Here is a 19236-nt window from a genome sequence, read left to right as displayed (position 1 = left end):
GTGTAACCGGGCCAATCAGCGAACAGTTGAGTGATGACGCGAAACTCGCATGCCGAGTTGCTTGTAGTCCAGCGAAGCTTGTAGTTCAACAGAATAGCAACCATGGCGACGGAGGAAGAGACGCTAGAAGCCATCCGCGAAGTTGTCTCAACTCTCGACAGCATCACGGAATTAAAACCAGAACGAGAGGCTTGTCTTGTCAATTTTATAAATGGCAAGGACGTCGTAGCTCTCCTTCCAACTGGCTTTGGGAAAAGTTTGATTTATTTAACTGGAAGCGGAAGTGGTAAGCGTAAGAGCCTGAACTCCGGCGCACAATATACGTCATTACCAAACGTTGCTGATTGGTTAAGGGAACTCCAATGATTTTAAACCTCAAAATAAGCATCCGCCCATTACGGAGACAGATTCCTATTACATTGGGCCAGACTAACGTGCCAGACCGAAATCAAATTTCGGGCGGAAACGTAGGATGGTGACGACCAGGCTAGCAATGACCCACTGGGCTCCTCACTTGTCTTCTCTGAGGTGTCCTTGTTGTTGTTGTCACGTGATCGGCGGCTTACTGCTTAAAGCGTCATGGCACAGCAGTACCGACCAGTCGACTAGTCAGTACAACCCCTAGTCAGCAGTATTGTCAAGAATCATCAGCCGTAAATCAATCAATCAGTGTGTCATTATGTATAATAATAATCTTTTTATTTCATCATCATTTGTGATAATAATTGGGTTAAACTCAGTGTTTACCAGAGAATAAGGGTTCTTCTTAAATTTTGTTCATTTAGATTATCACACAAGTCTGTCTTTCTGTATCTATGTATACGACAAAGCTGTTCTATAAACTCAATAAGCAGCACAACTGCATCAAAATGACCTGACTAGCATGCTACCTTAGTGGAAATGTAATGGACATGCTGCTGTCTTGTCCTCCTCTCTTTTTCTGTCACTACCTGGTATTTCATGCCACCATCCCCTTAGGGCTTGCTCTGGGGGTTTCAGTCTGGGTTCTGTGAAGGGTCCCGAGACATTTTGTGTTGCTACTGACGCTATAGAAAAGTTATTACAAAACTGCACGGGGCAGAGCAGCATAGCTACTTTTTAATCTATGTGTTGACAACCCAGTTCTGAATGTTTGCAGAGTTGACCAAACTTATGCTTGGTTTATCCTCCTGCAACGATCTATGCAGACCTTACGTATGAATGCATACACCTGGCATTCATACCTGTGTGCTGGTGTGTTTGTGTAGTTTTGTAATTAAAACACTAGTTGGTGGATAGTCGGCTGTATTGAGTTTCTCTCTGAACTGAAATCACTGCAACACACAAAAGAGAGGATTTCTATAGGCGGTGTGTAGGAGGCAGAAGGAGGAAGTTGACGAGGAAATCCCTTTTGAACTAATCAACAACTGTGCGGTTTGCTTCGCCGCGACGTGTAGTTAAATGTTTTTAGGGAGGTGCACGCCAGGCTACGGTCTAGATTTGACTCACAACCATAAATCCTGCTCCAGTTCTGAACCTGACACTGGTGCCGTCTCCTCTGCTGCCACCCGCTGTCATTAAGTCTTTGGCTAATCGTGTTGTCGGTGGCAGGAAAGACTCTGCAACGTCTCTGGCGTGCTTGGATTTTATGGCTGCACACACATGTTATTCCTCTGAGTGGAAGTCACAGTCAGAGAAATGCCCAAAGCATCAGGCCATGAGTCTTTTAAGACAAACATGAGACTCATGCAGGCTGTTATATGAGCTTAGATTGGAGAGGCTGCTCTGCAGGGCTGAACTGAGCTGCAGCTGAACAGGGAGCTTTAATAATATGCAGTATTTCTCATAATGTTCGGAAGGATATTGAACAAATGTTGAAGTAAACAAATCAGTGAAGACACTGATTTACAGAAAGGAAAAAACGGTGTCACAGCCCCAAACTGAAATATACTGAAGATGTTTCTTTACTTTTTGTTTGCGTGGCTCTACTCCTGGCACCGTTTGTTGCCTTTAACGGAAAAGTTGCTGTGGTCTCATTACGTCAAAATGAAGTGACAACTGACTCGTGTGCTCCACAGAGAGATCATATGCTTTAAGGGCTGAAACAGACCTCCCTCTTTGAGTGCGTCGTGTCGTCGGCGGTGTACGTTTTCTCCCTTCCCTCGACCTTCCTCACACACAAGGAAAGAGAGGTTTGGTGAAGCGGGAGGAGGGGAGAAGGGTACCAGGGAATGGGGGAGGGGTTACTGTGTCGGTTCCCAAGTTTCCCAAATCCAGGAAATCGTCTCTTGGCTTTGTTTCGAAAGAGTTTTTTTTTTTTTCCACATTACAGGAATTCTGTGTGTTGCGTAACCCTTTAACCCTCAGTTAGTTGTAGCTGATTCACTGGGAATACTCAGTGTGTCTCAGCCTGGAAAGTGCTGTAGGTGAATGAGTAACTCTATATGCGTTTCCTGTCACAGCTGACTCGTTTCCATTTATGCCAGTGTAGGCCAACACACTCTCACCTCTCTTTGTATTTTATTTACACCTTCATTGTGTCAGATCAGAGTTTGCTCAGGGTCGGCGAGTGGAACGTGTGCACACATGTGGTCGCAAAATGGTCCATCACTTAACCTTTTATTCTTGAGGCGTGTACCTGTGTGTTCTGTCTGCTCCTTTTGTTGACCCATTAGAGTTTTTTCTTTTTGCCCCCAGTCGCCCTGAGCCACCCACCCACCCACCCACCCAGGCATGCCTGAGATTCTTTGGCACACCCTGAAAATTCCTCACTCCTTTACTTTCTTTTGTGGTCATTTTTATTTTTTTTTTACTCTTTGTCACCGTCCCACCCATGTAAACCACACCAGGAGGAAATTATATCTTTAGCTGTATGTATACAGTACACTGACACATTCAGAAACGCATGCACACACACACACACAAACAGGAATATGCTGCTGTGCTTTAAACCCCGACTATAGAAGTGAAATTATAGTGGAGCTATTTCTGTCTGTCCTTCACACTTCTATACGCTGCGGCTGTAAGGACGGACGACAGACAGCGAAGGGAGCGCGCTCAGACCAGAGAGTTCCTCTGTGCGAGAAATTCCTGAGTGTGTATACATGTACAGTATATGTTAGTTTGTCTGTACACAAGATGGTTTGTTTAGGCTGCAGTCTCAGCCACAGTGTTGCATTGTCTCTGTTATTTCCCGCCGCTGACAATACGAGGATACACACAAATACACACAAACACATACAGGGCCTCTCAACTTCCGCTGTTACCCTGGAACAATATTTTGTAGATGGCTTTTGTTTTCGTCTCTGCGTCTTCCTTGGTTCGGCCTCTCTCCCCCCCCTCAAACACACACACACACACACACACACGCACCACATGGTCATCATCCGTCTTTCAGCTTTGTGTTGGGCTGATTGATGTCTTTTTTTTGTGTTACCCCACTGACTGCAGCCAAGTTCATTCATCAAGTGGTTGCTTATCGTTATTAAAAATATTTAGCTAGAGAGACAAAACAAACAGACACAGTTGCTATGTAATAAGTTAATTATTTAAAACTTACTAAACAACAAGCAAACTAGAATAGAAAAGTTTGTAAAAAAGTAAAATGCTCTCTGAGCTTTTCATTCTTCTCTCTTTCCTCTTTTTAAAATTTTATTTCATAGCGTGGGGGAAATAATTAAAAAAAGGCTTCACTGGATTTCCGTCCCACTGTGGTTTTGGTTCCTTAACAAATCTGCAGTTTGGATCTGAATGAACATGCCGGCTCATAAAACAACAACGGAGTCTGCAATGCAGATTTATGCCATTTAGAGCTTCATATACAATGACAACAATGGCTTCAAATCAATTCTCATTAATACAGCCAGCTAGGGTATATCAGCTGAACACGCCCTCCTTTTTAAGCTTCGGTCAGGAGTCGAGTAGCATGTGAAGATCTGTCTAGCTGTGTGTCTGGCGGTATGTCTTCTGGTTAGCAGTGTCGCTAACTCGCAGTGGAAGTAGTTTGCAGCTGAATGTAGAGGGCCTGGCCTACTCTGCAGCCAATGAAAACAAAGCCAAGCAAGATCTGGGAAGATTGCCTGCTATTGTGCAGCTGGCTTACACTTTCACGTCCTAATCCAAAAGTTAGAAAAACAGCCAGTTGCTTTTTCTATTCTGCATGACTTGATGTTGACTTGAATATATATATTCATTTTGTTTTTGATGGCCTGACCTCTAACTGCGACAGTTTTGCTCTCTCTCGTCAGTCTCGTTCGGTAACAGATGGCGTTTCTCATGAGCAGAGGGAGACAAGAGAAGAGGTGGAGAAGAGCTGTGGCTGTAAATCAGGGTTGTAGAGAGAAGCGAGTAGCTTTATGAGAGTTTACAGACCTTCTTCACTTTTAATGAGAAAAGACAGCAGTTCTCTAGACAAAAGATGGAGGGGGATGTGAGGTAGAGAACAGAGGTGGTGGCTGGGAGAGGAGAGGAAATGGCACAAGAAGACGGAACAGAGGAAAACGGTAATAGTCAGGTGGGATTAGCAGAGGAACTAGATGGCAAGGAACTTTGAGAGGGAAGGGCAGGGAAGAGGGATGAGAGGCCTATCAAACTGTTGGCAGACATCCACTTGGCATATGAATTTAATAGCAATCTGCCTCTTCCTGGCTAAGGGCAGAGTCTGGTAAATGACGGTGGTTACACACCGTACGCACGTAAAAAAGAAACGGAGGCATAGAGAGAGGTGGAGGATTTGCAGCTGCTTCCTTCATTCTTGTTGGAGCCAGACCCCCCCCCCCCCCCCCCCCCCCAACATACGTAACACACACAAAGCAGTACACACTCAGAGGGCTGGCCAGTGGGTCAGAAGTTAAGGGTCAGTGTCATACTGTGACACATCCTGGATCTTATTACCACTTCTGCATGTGTGTTTTTGTCTGTGTGTTTCTTAAAGTAGGGAGTCTTCAACATACTGCCTGCGTCTCGTTTTATTTTTTTAACTGTTTACAAGTGAGTCCATGTGGAAGGCTTACCCTCATGTTTACTATTCATGTGTGCGGGTGTTTATGAATGAGTGTTTTTTCTCTCTGCGTGTCAGTGCCAGTGCTGCCCTGCCCTCAGTGGGGCCCTTTAATTATGCCTAGACCCCCATCCACAGCGGAGGACTGCAGGGAGCCCTTCATGGGCGCTGAGGCCCGAGAGGCGCTACAATCACTCTCGTCCCATCCACTCTCTACCCATATCCAGATGTAGCTGGGATTGAAAGTTGCTGTTGAACTGTAGCTCCACCCAAATGTGGAAACTTTACATTTTTTTTTTGTTTTACACCGGATAATGATACGGCATCTTCAGTGCAAGTCTGTAGTTAGTGTTTGAGCAGTAACACTTTTTTGTCGTGTTTGCTGCTATAGCGCGCTGGGCTTGCAATGGAAAAAAAACAGTGTGGTTAAAGTGGTGGCTTTAAAGAGAAACTGTGTTTACAGGTCTTACGGAGTACTATACCATGTGTGATAAAAGTTGTATACATCCTGTCGTGACTGCAGAGGGAGCTGTGTGAAGTCTGAAAAATTGACGTAAATGTTGTCAAGTGAGGCCGGGGGCTGAAGGCTGCTGTTTTTAATATGAAAAAGGATTTGTGCTGTGCTTACCAGACCTCTGTAGCCTACTCTCCATCTGACACTCCTCCCAGTATTTGACTCATTTTTTTTTTAGTGTCGTTACCCTTTGATACAAATACTTTCTCACACACATATTCTGTGGTATGCAGACTTGTTGCAGCAGGATTCAAGGATACAAGCACGTCTTGTAATTTTAATCCCTGAATGCAACGTTATTAGGCTACTTTATGATTCACTTTTATACATCATCCCTTTTTTGTTTGTGGACAGATATGTGCGTACATCCAGTTACACCCACAACACGTTGTCTTTTCACATCACTCTGTCTTAAAGACTCATTGCGACTACAGGTTTTCAAACTCCCACACTGGACATGTTATATCTCGTATGGCCACTGATAAAGCTGGCTCTTACCTGCCCGACCTTAAGCCATTAGAAATAAAAAAACGTATATGTGCAGCTGGTCAGAAGAGTTTTACAGGTGTTAATCAGATGTGTGCCCTTTTATCACAGTTTGTGTAAGTATCTCGGGTTGCCAAATAAACCAGATGTGTGTCTGCTGTTATGTCAGTAAACAACAGTGACTCAGTATAAGTTTGGTGTGGGTGTTCTTGAGTATGTTGTATAGATCTGCTCACACTCAGTCAAGTAACATTCACAGATTAATCTGTTATTCATAACAGTGTGCATAAAACTGTTACTTGTGTGCATTTTTGTGTCCACAAATGATGGATCTTGGTGTTTCTTTGGTTCCTTTGAATTTCATTTCTAAATGCCCACTTCTTGACCTCATAACTCTAGGCTTGACATTGCCGTATTCCTTGGAGCTGGAATGTGTTGTTTTCCAGCTTTAGGCTTGATAAAACTGACAATTAAAGATCTTGAAAAAGCCTGCCAAAAAAAAATACAGCCTGAAAGACTTTGCACTGAAGGGGACGTGCTTGTGCATCTTCAGAAAGCCATTATCGGCCAATAAAACCTGTGACCGGCCAATGTCCTCCTTCTTGGGCTGGATTTTCTTAAGCCTGGAAACGGAGCCAAAAGGGCAACAGAAATCTAGCTTCCTCCCAGACCACTTAAAATATAATATGCTGAAAGGTTAATATGAGATAAAGTTCCAATGATACCATAACATTATTCACAGTAACCAACTCTTAATTTAAAATGGCTTTTTTACTGTATTTTCTCTTTTTTTTTTTTTTTTTTGTCACAGTTTTTTTATTCATTTTCAAAGCATGAATACAAAAATTGTACATTACAAACATTCATTTGAAAATCAAAGAGCAGAATCCCAAGCCCACCCCCCAGTCCCCTCCCGTGAGCCTAAAACACACACAAAAAACAAAAACAAAATAAATAAAATAATAATAATAATAAAAATAAATAAAAAAAGGTGGACAGATCATTGGTGGTTGGTTGCATAACAACCACAGTATGGTGTGCTTGTGCTAATGCTATGGCATGGGGGTCAGAGGCCCTGAAGTGAAGGTTTGGAAGAGTTCACAACTACTTTATAATTGAGATATAGATATGTCCTAAGTACTAAGCATGTAGAAGGAGGATAGAAAATCAAATCATGGTAGTGTTTGTAAGTCTGTAAAATATTGTATGAAAGGACACCAGTGCTTAAAAAATCTACTTGTGTCCCCACGTAGAGTGAATTTGATTTTCTCTAATTTAAAAAAAAAACATGACATCTTTCAACTAGACAGATACAAGAGGGGGCTGTGGTGATTTCCAATGAAGTAGGATTCTACGCCTAGCCAGTAGGGTGGCAAATGCCACAACATTAGCCTGGGTCTTGCTGAGGACAAGTGGGGTGGGTGAAACACCAAATATGGCTACAAGCGAGGATGGTTCCAGAGTGATTCCTAAAATTTCTGATAGGATTTTAAAGATGGAATTCCAGTAATGCTTAAGTTTGGGGCATGATGCAAATGTATTTTCTCATTTTAATCACAAAATGTGCCACAGATTGATCAGATTGTTAGTAAATGCTCTCCACTAAACAGTGTAGGCTAATTGCATAGCAACATTATTGCTCCCTTATTTTTTTTTTAAAGCAGCAAAAAACCCTTTCAGACGGCCAGGAAAGCAATGGTGCAGTCAGATTGCTAAGATTGATAAAAAAAGTGTTCTTGGCAACTCAAACCTCAATATCTACACATCATCCATTATGGGCCATTCCATTACAAGAGCCTTCTGAATATCTGCTTTGTCTCTCATTATGCTGCAACTTCTGTTTATTGTTGTTTAAGGCTAAAAAAGTATCACTATCATGATGTTTGTTATACTGAGACTGTGTTTATTTTTAACGAGATGGATTCATTTCCAGTTTTGGGATTATTTCTTTGCTAAGGTCACCATGTTGTTAAAAGAATCCTTTATGTGAAAAACAATATTTCTTTTTTAAGTTGTTTTAAGCTGTTTTATTCCGCTCAACCTTCCAGGTGTGTTTCCAGCTCCTCAGCCAGGGATAAGTGGGATTTTATGTTCCAATCTAACTATGCTCATTATATTTCCCACCGCCTCTCATGGAGGTTGTGTGTTGGCGAGAGCTGTCCACAAGTCTTGACTGCATTATGCAGTAATGTATGCGTGTTTGTGTTTTTTAGCTGTCGGAAAGCAGAGTAGTGGAAGGTTACAAGTCTCCTGTGGCATTAAGTTTACGACGGTTCCAGTCAGCGAAGGGTTGGCAACACTGCACCAATGAAAGCAATATGAGCTCTACACAAAATGAGCCTTATGTTCACACACATATACATACAAACACACACACACACACACCTTGTGTATTAATGTTTGATTGAGGTCGTGAATAATTGATATCTTTATTATTTGCCGCTCCGGTGCTGCAGAACTCTTTCTCTCCTCCGCTCAGTCTCTCTCATTAATCCTGTTTTGTGTTTGTCTCTCCCTCAGGACGCTGCTGCTTCAGTGACGACCTCGTGATTGCATGAAGAAAGAACCACTGACTACCAGTATGGACCTGCTCCATCCTGGAGTTTCCCACAATCCTTAGTTCTCTGGTAAGCAGCAACACTAAAAGGGCTTGTATGTTTTTAACATAAAAATAGACTCTTGTAAACTCTCCTCGCTTTTGGAATTTGTTTTCCTGTCATGAATGAAAATAAAGGTCGAGTTCAGCTTTGGTTATTTACAAGCCTTGCTGTTGGTGTCATCCACGACTTCAGACATAAAATAGGAATAGGGTTAAGAAACATTTAGTGTATTTTTACTTTGGCTGTGCTGAGACACACTAAGCTAACCCTCATAAAAATAACTCAGTAATCTGTAAATGCTTCACGGTAAATACGATTCAGTTTTGCTTCATTGCGATTAACCATGCTACGTCACTTCAAATTAAAATATCTAAAATAACTAGTGTGTGCGCTAACTAATCTTGTTCCCTATAAATGTGGTGAAAGAGGGGATGACGTACAGAAAAAGATGCATGCTGGAATTCGACTTGGGGATTATACCGTCAGTTTGTGGGGTGCTCACTTTAGTCTCCTGCAACATGTCCCTAATCCCTGTATAGCTCATGTGGTAACTGCTCACATCAGTGTGCATGAGTTGGACAAAATGCACATTTTGCAGCGAATACACTAAGGTCTCCTTTGATTCTTCCACCACATTTGTTTGTCTGTTCTATTGTTTGCATTTCTATGGTGTTCGAAGTACCCTCACTGCCTCACAGTGTTATGTCGTCTCCGTAGAAACCAGCTGTAGTTGGGTTCCACATGGATGAATGTGGTCTCCAAGGGGCATCCAAGAAGCACTCAGGATTCTTTGAATTCCTCATCTGATCATTCTTTTACAGTTTGTTTTTTTTCCTCTCTGTGGTGCCCAGATCTACAGCTGAGTCTACTGAACTCTGAACCGTGACCAGCTCCAGTCCATGACTGACCTCCTGCCAGGTACAAAATACACACACACACACTTCCTCACTTGCTGTGTTTGCCTTCAGTGTTAAGTCAGAAGGAAAACCTCATTCTTCTTGTTAGAAGTGTTTAAAGTCTGAACTCTACAGCAATAACTGTCAAGAGTCATTGTACACTTAAGTTACTGTCAACAAATCCCATGAAGAGGGCAAAGCCAACCCTGCATTAATGTTTTCGTTGGGATTGCACTGTTGTCTAGTATTATACAATGGTTGTTCTATTTTACACTGGATGGAAATATGTCCAGTCTGTAAATTGGACATTTCTCAAATTGAAGGGTTTTCCTCTTCAAGTGTATTTGTTCCTTAATTATTAAAAATATTAATTAAATTAAATATTTTATTATTATGGTGTTCCAATAATGAGCTTTTGCAGATGCATGTGCAGATTATATAAAAAATGCTAGTTCTTCATTAATTATGTTTCTGACGTAAAATGTGTGTTGTGTATAGCTATGGAACACATTTTGTCAGTTCTGCACCATTTTTTGTCCATTTGACAGAACAATACAACAACAACACAGCTGTCTGCACGGCTCACATGCACACATGCGCATGTAGCCGTCATCTGCAGCATGTGATTAGGTGAAAGCTATGCATTTATGTGAACAACCGGCCTCTTCATGGATGCAGTTGATCACATAGTTTCTTATGTATTACCTGGAAGATTCCACTATATGGAACTCCAGAGAGTTCAGACTGTACAGATTTTCTGTTACACACTGACAATATTATGCTCTTGGAAACTGTTCTCAGTGGACCAGAGACGGGTAATTCTCAGCCCCGGTATCTGATGACTGGTGGGGGAAAAAACCTACCATCGTCTCCTTCCCCACACTAATTTTTCCAAAATTTTCCACCGTGCACAAGTTGAACATCGCAGACATGTTTCCATTCATATTGTCACGTTGGCACATTCAATTCTGAAGTGGTGCTGATATCTTTGTCTGTGAATGTTCTCAGTCATCCACGTCATGGTACATCCAAAAAAGGTTCAAAAAAAGGCAACTGGACTTGTAGAGTTTATTGAGAAGACGTTTCACCACTCATCCGAGTAGCTTCTTCAGTTCTAGGGGACTGGTGAGAAGGTTTAAATAGGAACTCCTACTGAAACTTGCTTGTTGTGTTAACAACCAGAAACCGGTGCAGCTAATTTCCCTTAACGACTGGGTACTTACCTGTCGTTGAGGGGGGGACTGTTTTTGACCTGTCCTCTTCCCTGTGAATGGTGCTCTAACGACTCTTGTCCGTCAGAGGCTCCAGTGTCAAGGTGTGAATGGAGTTGAAACTTCTTGGGGACAGAAGTTAAAACTGTATTGTAAATAGATGGCAGATTAAATCTCAGTCCACCTCCTCTGTTCAGAGAAGGTTTTTCCAGTCTGACATAGATGGCTTCTTTTACTCCTCTTTCAAACCATCGGTCTTCTCTGGCTAAGATTTGAACGTTGTTATTTTCAAAGGAGTGTCCTTTGTCCTTCAAGTGTAGGTGTACCGCTGAATCGTTTCCTGAAGAGCTGGCTCTCCTGTGTTGGTACATGCGTTTATGGATGGGTTGTTTGGTTTCCACAATGTATAAGTCTGTACACTCCTCACTGCACTGAACAGCGTACACCACATTACTCTGTTTTTTCCTGGTTGTTTTGTCTTTAGGGTGGACCAGTCTTTACCTAAATGTATTTCCAGGTTTGAAATAAACTGGAATGCGGTGATTTAAACTCTACAAGTCCAGTTGCCTTTTTTTGAACCTTTCTTGGATATGGTGATATCTTTCTTGTTAATTTGACAAGCAGTATTGTCACTGTACTGCAGCAATGACATTGTGCGCAGATGTGTGGTGTATAAGCTTGCCTTCAAAAGATTCTGCAGTACACATCAGCATACTGCCCTGACAACGCTCATATGATTCATGTTCATATTGCATCTTGTGTGGCTTTACTTTCTAAGCTTGTGCACATTCAATGTTCTAAACTATACAAGTATATCTCTGGCTGTAGGCTTCTCATCTATTTTGCTATCTTTTACATGTGTAACTACATTCATTGTATATTGGGCTTAGATAATCTCCTGTGTAGACACACGGATGGAGCCCTCGCTGTTTAGGCTCTGCTGTTTGTGTAGACACTGTAACTCACCAGTGTATTATTTTTCATGTTAACATGTATTGATTAAAATGTATTCTCCTCCTGTTCTTTACCCGTTTTAGGTGATCTGTCTTGTGCCACAATGATGTCAGTAGATGTCACCAATCGTAACGGCCCCGCCGCCACGCCTCCCAACTCACTGAGCCTTCGCTCCTCACATAACCAGCTACTCAGCAGCGATGTCATCAAACAGGGCTCCGCCACGCCTCCCAAGTGTCGCAAAAAGTACGCACTCACCAGTATCCAAGCAGCCATGGGCCTCGGAGAAGCAGTGCCCCCATCATCATCATCATCACCCTCATCGTCCCCATCACAGTCCTCAACCCCCAGCAATCCCAAACTTGCCAAGAACGGAGTTAACCAGCTTCGCAAAGCTGGTCAGGACCATAACAAAAACACAACCGGCCCCGACCCAATGGACCTGGAGTGTAATTCAGAAACTATAGCAGATGACCTTAATGTTAACACAGCAGAGGAACATGATAGTCACACTCTCACCAACAACGACCGAGAGGAAGATGTCTTTAAGCCAGATGCTGAACTTCACCCAGATAGTGATGCAGAGGACGAGCAGAAAACAGAATCAGACATAGACTGTAACATTAACACAACCGTGGAGCTCAAAGTGAACAACAACACATCAGATTTGGATTTTGACTTAAACACAGAGGCAGAGGAGGCTGATGATATCAGCATTTTGTCTGAGAAGGAGATCATGTCGAAGATGAAGATTGAGGAAGACGAGGTGTTGGAGGAGCAGGAAGATGAGGAGAAGACGCCATTACTGATGATAAAAAGCGAGCCTCCTGTGAAGAACAACAAAGTTTCTCCAGGTCTGGAAATCATCTCTGACATCCACTCCAACCTCAAGCTCCTCAAATCAGGCAAGAACTCTCCTGTCCCTCCTCCTCCTTCTCCACCCCGCCAAGCCAGCCCAGAGGACACTCCCCTGCTCTCTGTGGCCTCCTGCCCCTCCTCTTCCTCCTCCTCTCCTGAGACGAAGAAGGACAGAAGGACTGGCGCAAAGACGGACTGTGCTTTGAACCGTATCCAAAATCTGAACCCCAGTGACGAAGAGTTGAGTTGGACTACGCTGTCCCAGGAGAGCAACTCCCCAGAGGAAACAGGTACACACATACACATAAAAATAGTTTAGTGACACAAACTTTATGGCTACTTTTTTTGGCATTTGGCATAGCTTTTATGTGAGTGTATGTGAGCTACTCTGGTGTGTTTATTTTTTTTCTCCTCTGTGCTATGTAGTGGTTTTACCATTCTCTCTACTGATGACATGTTTCCATTTAGGGTGACCAAGCGTCTATCTGCGGGTAGACAAAACTCAGGCATTGCTGGAACAGAAAAACAAACGCTCCAGACTCTAGTAAATCTCCCAGAATCCCATTGGTACAGGAAGTGCCCTTTTAACCTCGTGGGTGTTTAGCAGTGTCCTGTCTCTAACTGTGGACAGGCCTTGCAGGCTTGTCATGCGTTAATACAAAATCTTGTTGACATTACCTCTTCCCTTCTGATCCTGGAGAGAGAGGAGCTGCTTTGGATTCATACAAACTTCTAGAGGATGCTGGACCTCCAGTTGCAGCTGAGCTGTATGCACATGCACTTGTAAATGTCGTGAGACCTTTATTAGTATAGATTGGATTGTATTTATGATTAGTGGAATTAACTAATTAAACATTTAATCCACTTGAAGCGGAAGAATACCCATCACAAATTCACAAAGCCCAGTTGTGACTTGATTTGTTTGACAGTCCAATGTCTAAAGTAGGTTATCACATAGAACAAAGAAATGCAGCAAATCTTCACTAATGAGAGGCTGCAGTGTTTTTTTTTTTCTCTTGTTATTGCAATTACATGAGACTTGTACTTATATGTAAAGTTTATCTGTTCTACCAATTGACTTTCCAGTACCCAGAGTACTAACTAGACGGTTTGGGCTTGTGCGACGCCGTAGCTACAGCGACAGTGCAGAGCATACACAGACCCTAGCGCCGGAGCTAACGTGCCACAAATGTAACCACGCGCTGCGGTGCTGCAGACCGCAGATCTGTTATTGGTCCGCTTGGTATTAGCGTGTTTCTGCTTTAGTATTTAGTAAGCAGGAAGTAGAAACAAAAAATAATCCGACTGGCAAAAAACACACAGTGCCGACTAGTGTTTTTACAGAGCGAGTCAGACTGATGAGTGCGCAAGTATAAATGTGCACCAGCGTAGGCTACTTGCGTAGGTTACGGCGGGAATTTGGGAAATTAAATTATATAAATCCTGTGAGTCATCACCTCTTTTGTGTTTGCCTGCTTTCTTAAACTCGCTGGTTGCCTTTCTGCAGAGCATCAGTCCAGGTCACTGTACTTCTTTGTCAGTGTTATGTAAAAATCTGAGTTTAATTGGCCCATTACTACGCTCTACCTTGTGCTTTGGGTGTTAAGACACATGAAATACATCCATCTCCTGTAGAGCCGCAGCTGTGACCTTTGGCGTAATCTCACCTGTAAATCATCCCGTCTCTCTCGGTGGGTGAGAGTTTTAATGCTCTGAGTTGTTGCCTCAGTGCTTCTCCCAGAACACATCTCCATAGCTCTTGTCCTCGTCTGTGATGACTCACTGTGCCTGTAAAGCTGAAGGCTCTGGGCATCTGCGTATGTAATTTCTGAACAAGTACGATGATTAGCAGCTTCCATTCTTGAACGTTTTCATGTTGTGCTGTCTGAATTGCAGGATTTAGATTCCGTGTGCTTTTTGGTCAACGACTTCCTTGTCTATCGTTGAAACTCAACCTGACTTGTCTACTTTATCATTTCAAGGTGATAATTCTCTCTGTTTCATGGCCTTACGGTTTGACTTCATCCATCTCTGTGTATTGACGAGCTGAGGAAGGGGCCACCAAATGGACGTTAGCTTCAGTGTAGCCTCTATTTAAGATTTATTAACCTCTGAGAGTTTGCTAAAGAGTCGATAATCATGATAAGGACATCATTCATGTTGATTTTATGGATCTCTAACACGGTGTCATACACTACTGTCGTGCCGATGTCTGCTTTTCTCTTTCTCTCTCTTTCTCTCACTCTCACGTTGGCAAAGCCGCGTTGTCTTCCCATGTGTGTGCTAGATTCCTCTGAGGATGTTGCGGGCTTGAGGGTCAATATTACACTGCTTTCACACAGAGGAATCAAAACACGCACACACACACACACACACACACACACACACAGACTGGCAGGCACAGCTACGTATGCAAAGTGGAAGAATTCTCTCCCATTTTCACATACGATGTGCACTGCAACACTACAAAGGAACATTAGCTGAATATGGATGTGTGCACAACAGCAACATGTGATCTGTATTATTTTCCACACGTTCATTTGTTGAATCATCTTTCTCTTTATTTCACATTCACGTACTGAAAACCTCCCAGTATATCCTCCTCTGCTGTTTTAGCTCTGTAACAGCCCTACCATATGTCTGCCTCGCTCTCTCTCTCTCCTCCACCTCCTCCTCCTCCTCCTCCTCTTCCTCCTCCCACTCCTGCTCTTCCTCCCTCTCCATACACCTCCACTGGATATGATACTGAATGAAAGATGAACTTGGCGTTGCCAGGACGACCAGGAAAGACTAAAGGGACAGTGGAAAAGAGGGAGAAAGTGATAAGCAATGACTGTGCCAATTTCTTTCCATGTGCCCCGGTGCATGTTTGTTTTAGTACAGGAAACGGAGGGCAGGCTCATTCTAGCTGTTGATGTTGTTGATGGTCCAGATAGAGGAGGGTGAGACAACAACAGCAAACGTAGCTCCACTGCAGGGGACACATAACCTCTCTCCCTTTTCATATTTGTCTGGTCTGTTTCTGTGCCTCTCTCTTTTCGAGTTCGCACTCCTCGTTTCATTTTCTCTTTCTCCCCATCTTCTCTGCCTCTCTTTCCACGTCATGTTTTCTCTGCCTCAGCGTGCCTCCACGTCCCTCTCTCTCTCTTTCCATCTCTGTCCTCTCTCTTTCTCCTCACCCCCTCTCTTGCGGTGTCCCCCACCCCCTTTCCTCTCTTTTCCTCTCTCTCTTTCTATCTCCGTCTGGGGTTGTCTCTTTGGTTACAGCACTGGGTTTTCTGTATGTGAGGCAGCTAGCTATGATGCTGGGGAAAGACTACATGCTGGCCATTGTGATTGTCAATTACGAGGGTAGGTGCATTTGTCGGTCGGCTGGAAACTACACGCTGGGCTTAGAGTTTGAACGCCGCCTGAGTATGTTTGTGTAAGTGCATGTGTGCGTGTCTCTTCCAACATGGAGATGAAGTTTAGGCAATGCTGCTAAAGGACTCGGTGCATGCTGTGTTTGCGTGTTAGGTGTGGGTGAATATGTGCACTGGTCCTGGCCATGGCGGAGTGTGTACGTGCGGTGTCATTTCAACAGAGAACATGTGTGTTTTGCTCCAGAAGCTGTCATCCCCTCCCCCTCTGTTCAACTGTACTCTGGCACAGAGCTGCATGCTAACCGAGGCAATCACAGGGTAACTGCTACGTAGCTACGGTGTGTGGCATATTTCCTTCAGCACTTTATTATAAACAGTGCTAGCATGTTAAGTTTTTCACACCAGTTCCTTACTCGCCACACACACACACAACACTGATAACTTATAACACAGCGACTCAAATCATGCCTTCAGCAGCATCAACAGTCAGAGCTTTCCTCTCTCTTCCTCCGTCAGTGTCTCTTCTTGCACACACACACACATGCTTTAGTCCACATCCAGTTGTCCTTTCATACTGGCACCCGTATTTAGCCACCATCTTTCCTCTCGCTCACAGCAGACTGTGTTGTAGTTCTATATGCTCTGACCTATTTTATTTTTGTTCGGAAAAGACTCCGACTCCCAGAAGGCATTGCTTCACTGCTCCTTGCTCTAAAGCACAGTCTTAAGCCCCAAGGATATCTTGTTTTTGCTCATGTTTTCCATGATATCTGTTATCTTGGATAAACTAAACCGTTAATAACTTGCCCCTCTATGTGTGTGTGTGTGTGTGTGTGTGTGTGTGTGTGTGTGTGTGTGTGTGTGTGTGTGTACATGTCTGCGTGCACGTCTGCGTTTGTGCGTGTGATTGAATTCCATCTCAATCTGTCCTGACCCAGTCGTCATGATGACATATGGCCTACTGACGTGGCAACAGGCCCGTGGGCTGTCTTTCATCAGCATGGTCAGCAATTCAAGAACTCACAGTCCCCACACATACATACAAACACCATACGCACAAATACACACCCGCTGACCACTCCCTCTGAGCTTATATCACCTTTATGAGATGCCACAACCCACTTTTTTGCAGTTTGGGATCATCTGTACTGCCTCAGCCATCAATAGTTTGCTGTGAGTATTTGTGAGCGTGTGAGCTTCAGGTGGCCTTGCTGCTACAAAACTTCCATGCAAGAGTGAGTCCACTTGTGTGTGTGTGTGTGTGCATGTGTGTGTGTGTGTTTTCAAGGTAACAGCTGCAGTTCCTCTAAATGTACCACTGTCAAATAAATTATAGTAGCAGCCATCTGCTCTGTATGTTGGTGTGGTGCTCTGCTAGGGTGGGGACGTTTACACATACCTATACTCATCAAGAAGTGGTACAGACAATGTACTTATATGTACATTCACGCTCTGTGCTGTAGGGCATTTGGACCAGAACATGCTCGTAGGATTAAGATTATTAAATCTTGACCTTCCACTTAATCAGGTTGTGCATAGATCTGTAGACGTTCTTCAATTTCACATCATGTTACTTCTGTATATTTAACACATGATGTTTACAGTCAATGGAAATTCCAGGAGAGAACAGCCCACACTGCTAAAAGTTAAAGTTAAAGCACACAGTGTCAATTGAGTTTCCAACCCTAATGGTTTAATTGAGGTGGAACAAATTGATTTTTTGCCTTGATTTCTCAGTTAGTAATGTCATAGACAATTATAATTTGACCTAACAACTTATGTTTTAGCGCGACAATTTTTATCTGTGACGGCGTTTTAACCGGCAACCCGCTTCTAGACGCCGTTCTTTGTTCAGGGGTTCGCTGTGGTCATGACGCGCTCCAAGTAAAACAATCACTGCCTCTTTTGAATTATATATAGCGTTTTATTTGCGTCTGGTTCTCAGTGTCCACAATCATTATAAAAAAAGAAGAAAAAACAAGAACAAAAACAAAAAGAAGAGCGGTCAAAAAAACATTATTGCTCTCCCCTGTCTCATCTGAGACACCTGTGCCACTCTCCCCTTTTGTCCTCATTTCCTGGGAGGCGGCATCACAACTACGAATAATCAAAACAGTCAAATGAAATTGTAAACTTCATCTAAACAGTTATGCTCCAGTTCAAATGATAATAATAATCAAACCAAATATACAAAAATGGCTCTAATAGAGACAATCTTGTTTGTGACACCATTATGTAACCGTAAATCTTGTAGTTGGAACATAACCATCCATGTATAATTTGAAAAAATACAATAAATTGAAGATTTCACAATGGATACAGATACATCCAGGGAAATATATCAGCAGATTTGTCTGAACTATGGTTCTGAGGGCCAGCCAACAATAATAATTTGTGGTCATTGGCACTGCATCTGAGAATGGTCCTAATTGAGAGAGAAATGTGAGAGCGTGTGCTTATGTTTTCCAGTAGTTCCCCGTGTGATATATTTGATTTAAAAATGTGTGTGGGTGTGTTGCACTAGTGCAACAACAGTGCTTAATAAGTTTTGCTCAGTTGCCGTCTGTGCACATGGAGACGCGGCCTGTTACAAAGACAGCTGCATCAGATGATCCCAGTCAGTTGGTGTTATGTCTCACTGTGGGTTAGCTTAATTTGACAGAAGCCTTTGATCGTACGCAAGTCAAGTCAATATTATGTTTGTGCGCAATCATAGACATGTGTTTGTACGTGCATTCATTTTTGAGGCGTTTTGGCCTTTATTGAATAGGTGCAGTAGTGACAGACAGGCAGGGAACGTGGGGACCGACATTTAGGCTGAACTGTTGCTGAATGCATTTTGACCCATGTGACTTATGCTCTAAGTCCTTTACAACTGTGTCACTTCTATACATGTATACATATATTCATAAAACCTACAAACACACAGTTATTTCTGTTGCAGTCAATTTACCGTTTGAACGTGTTGTTTTCCCATCAGATATCTGGAGTGAGCAGTCCTTCCAGACAGACCCTGACCTGCCTCCAGGATGGAAGAAGATCACAGATATGGCCGGTATCTACTACTGGCACATTCCTACAGGCACCACCCAGTGGGAGCGACCTGCTGCCCATCCGGAGGCCTCTGGACAGACAACGGAGTCCCCGGCCCTGGGTGACCAAACAGCCTCCACACCACGTAAACACTCCCTTGGTTCACTCAGCCCCTCACCCACTCCTGACCATGAGGTGAGAGAAAGAACAACAAACTGCAAACCACATTTTTTAAGTCTCATGTAAATTTAGCATTTTGTTTAAATGAGAAACCTCATGCTTCTCAGTGAGGATGAGAAACATGAGGTTATACATTTAAGGAATTTAACTTGGGGACTCATTAA

The 19236-nt window shown here is 43.1% G+C and overlaps 1 protein-coding gene across 4 annotated transcripts in view; it reads left to right on the top strand.

Moving 5' to 3' along the window:
- apbb2b (amyloid beta (A4) precursor protein-binding, family B, member 2b) overlaps positions 1-19236 on the top strand; it is a 45217-nt gene that overhangs the window by 7704 nt on the left and 18277 nt on the right. For all 4 annotated transcript variants that reach the window (XM_084557113.1, XM_084557115.1, XM_084557114.1 and 1 more), the window contains exons 2-5: positions 8499-8605; positions 9430-9496; positions 11723-12787; positions 18840-19087. In XM_084557113.1, coding sequence (XP_084413239.1) covers positions 9478-9496; positions 11723-12787; positions 18840-19087 — 1332 coding nt within the window. In that variant the 5' untranslated portion in view covers positions 8499-8605; positions 9430-9477. The remainder of the gene's footprint in view (positions 1-8498; positions 8606-9429; positions 9497-11722; positions 12788-18839; positions 19088-19236) is intronic.

This window comes from Chelon labrosus (assembly GCF_963514085.1).
Source record: "Chelon labrosus genome assembly, chromosome: 2".
NCBI lineage: Eukaryota > Metazoa > Chordata > Actinopteri > Mugiliformes > Mugilidae > Chelon > Chelon labrosus.
This window is presented reverse-complemented; position numbering and strand designations above follow the sequence as displayed.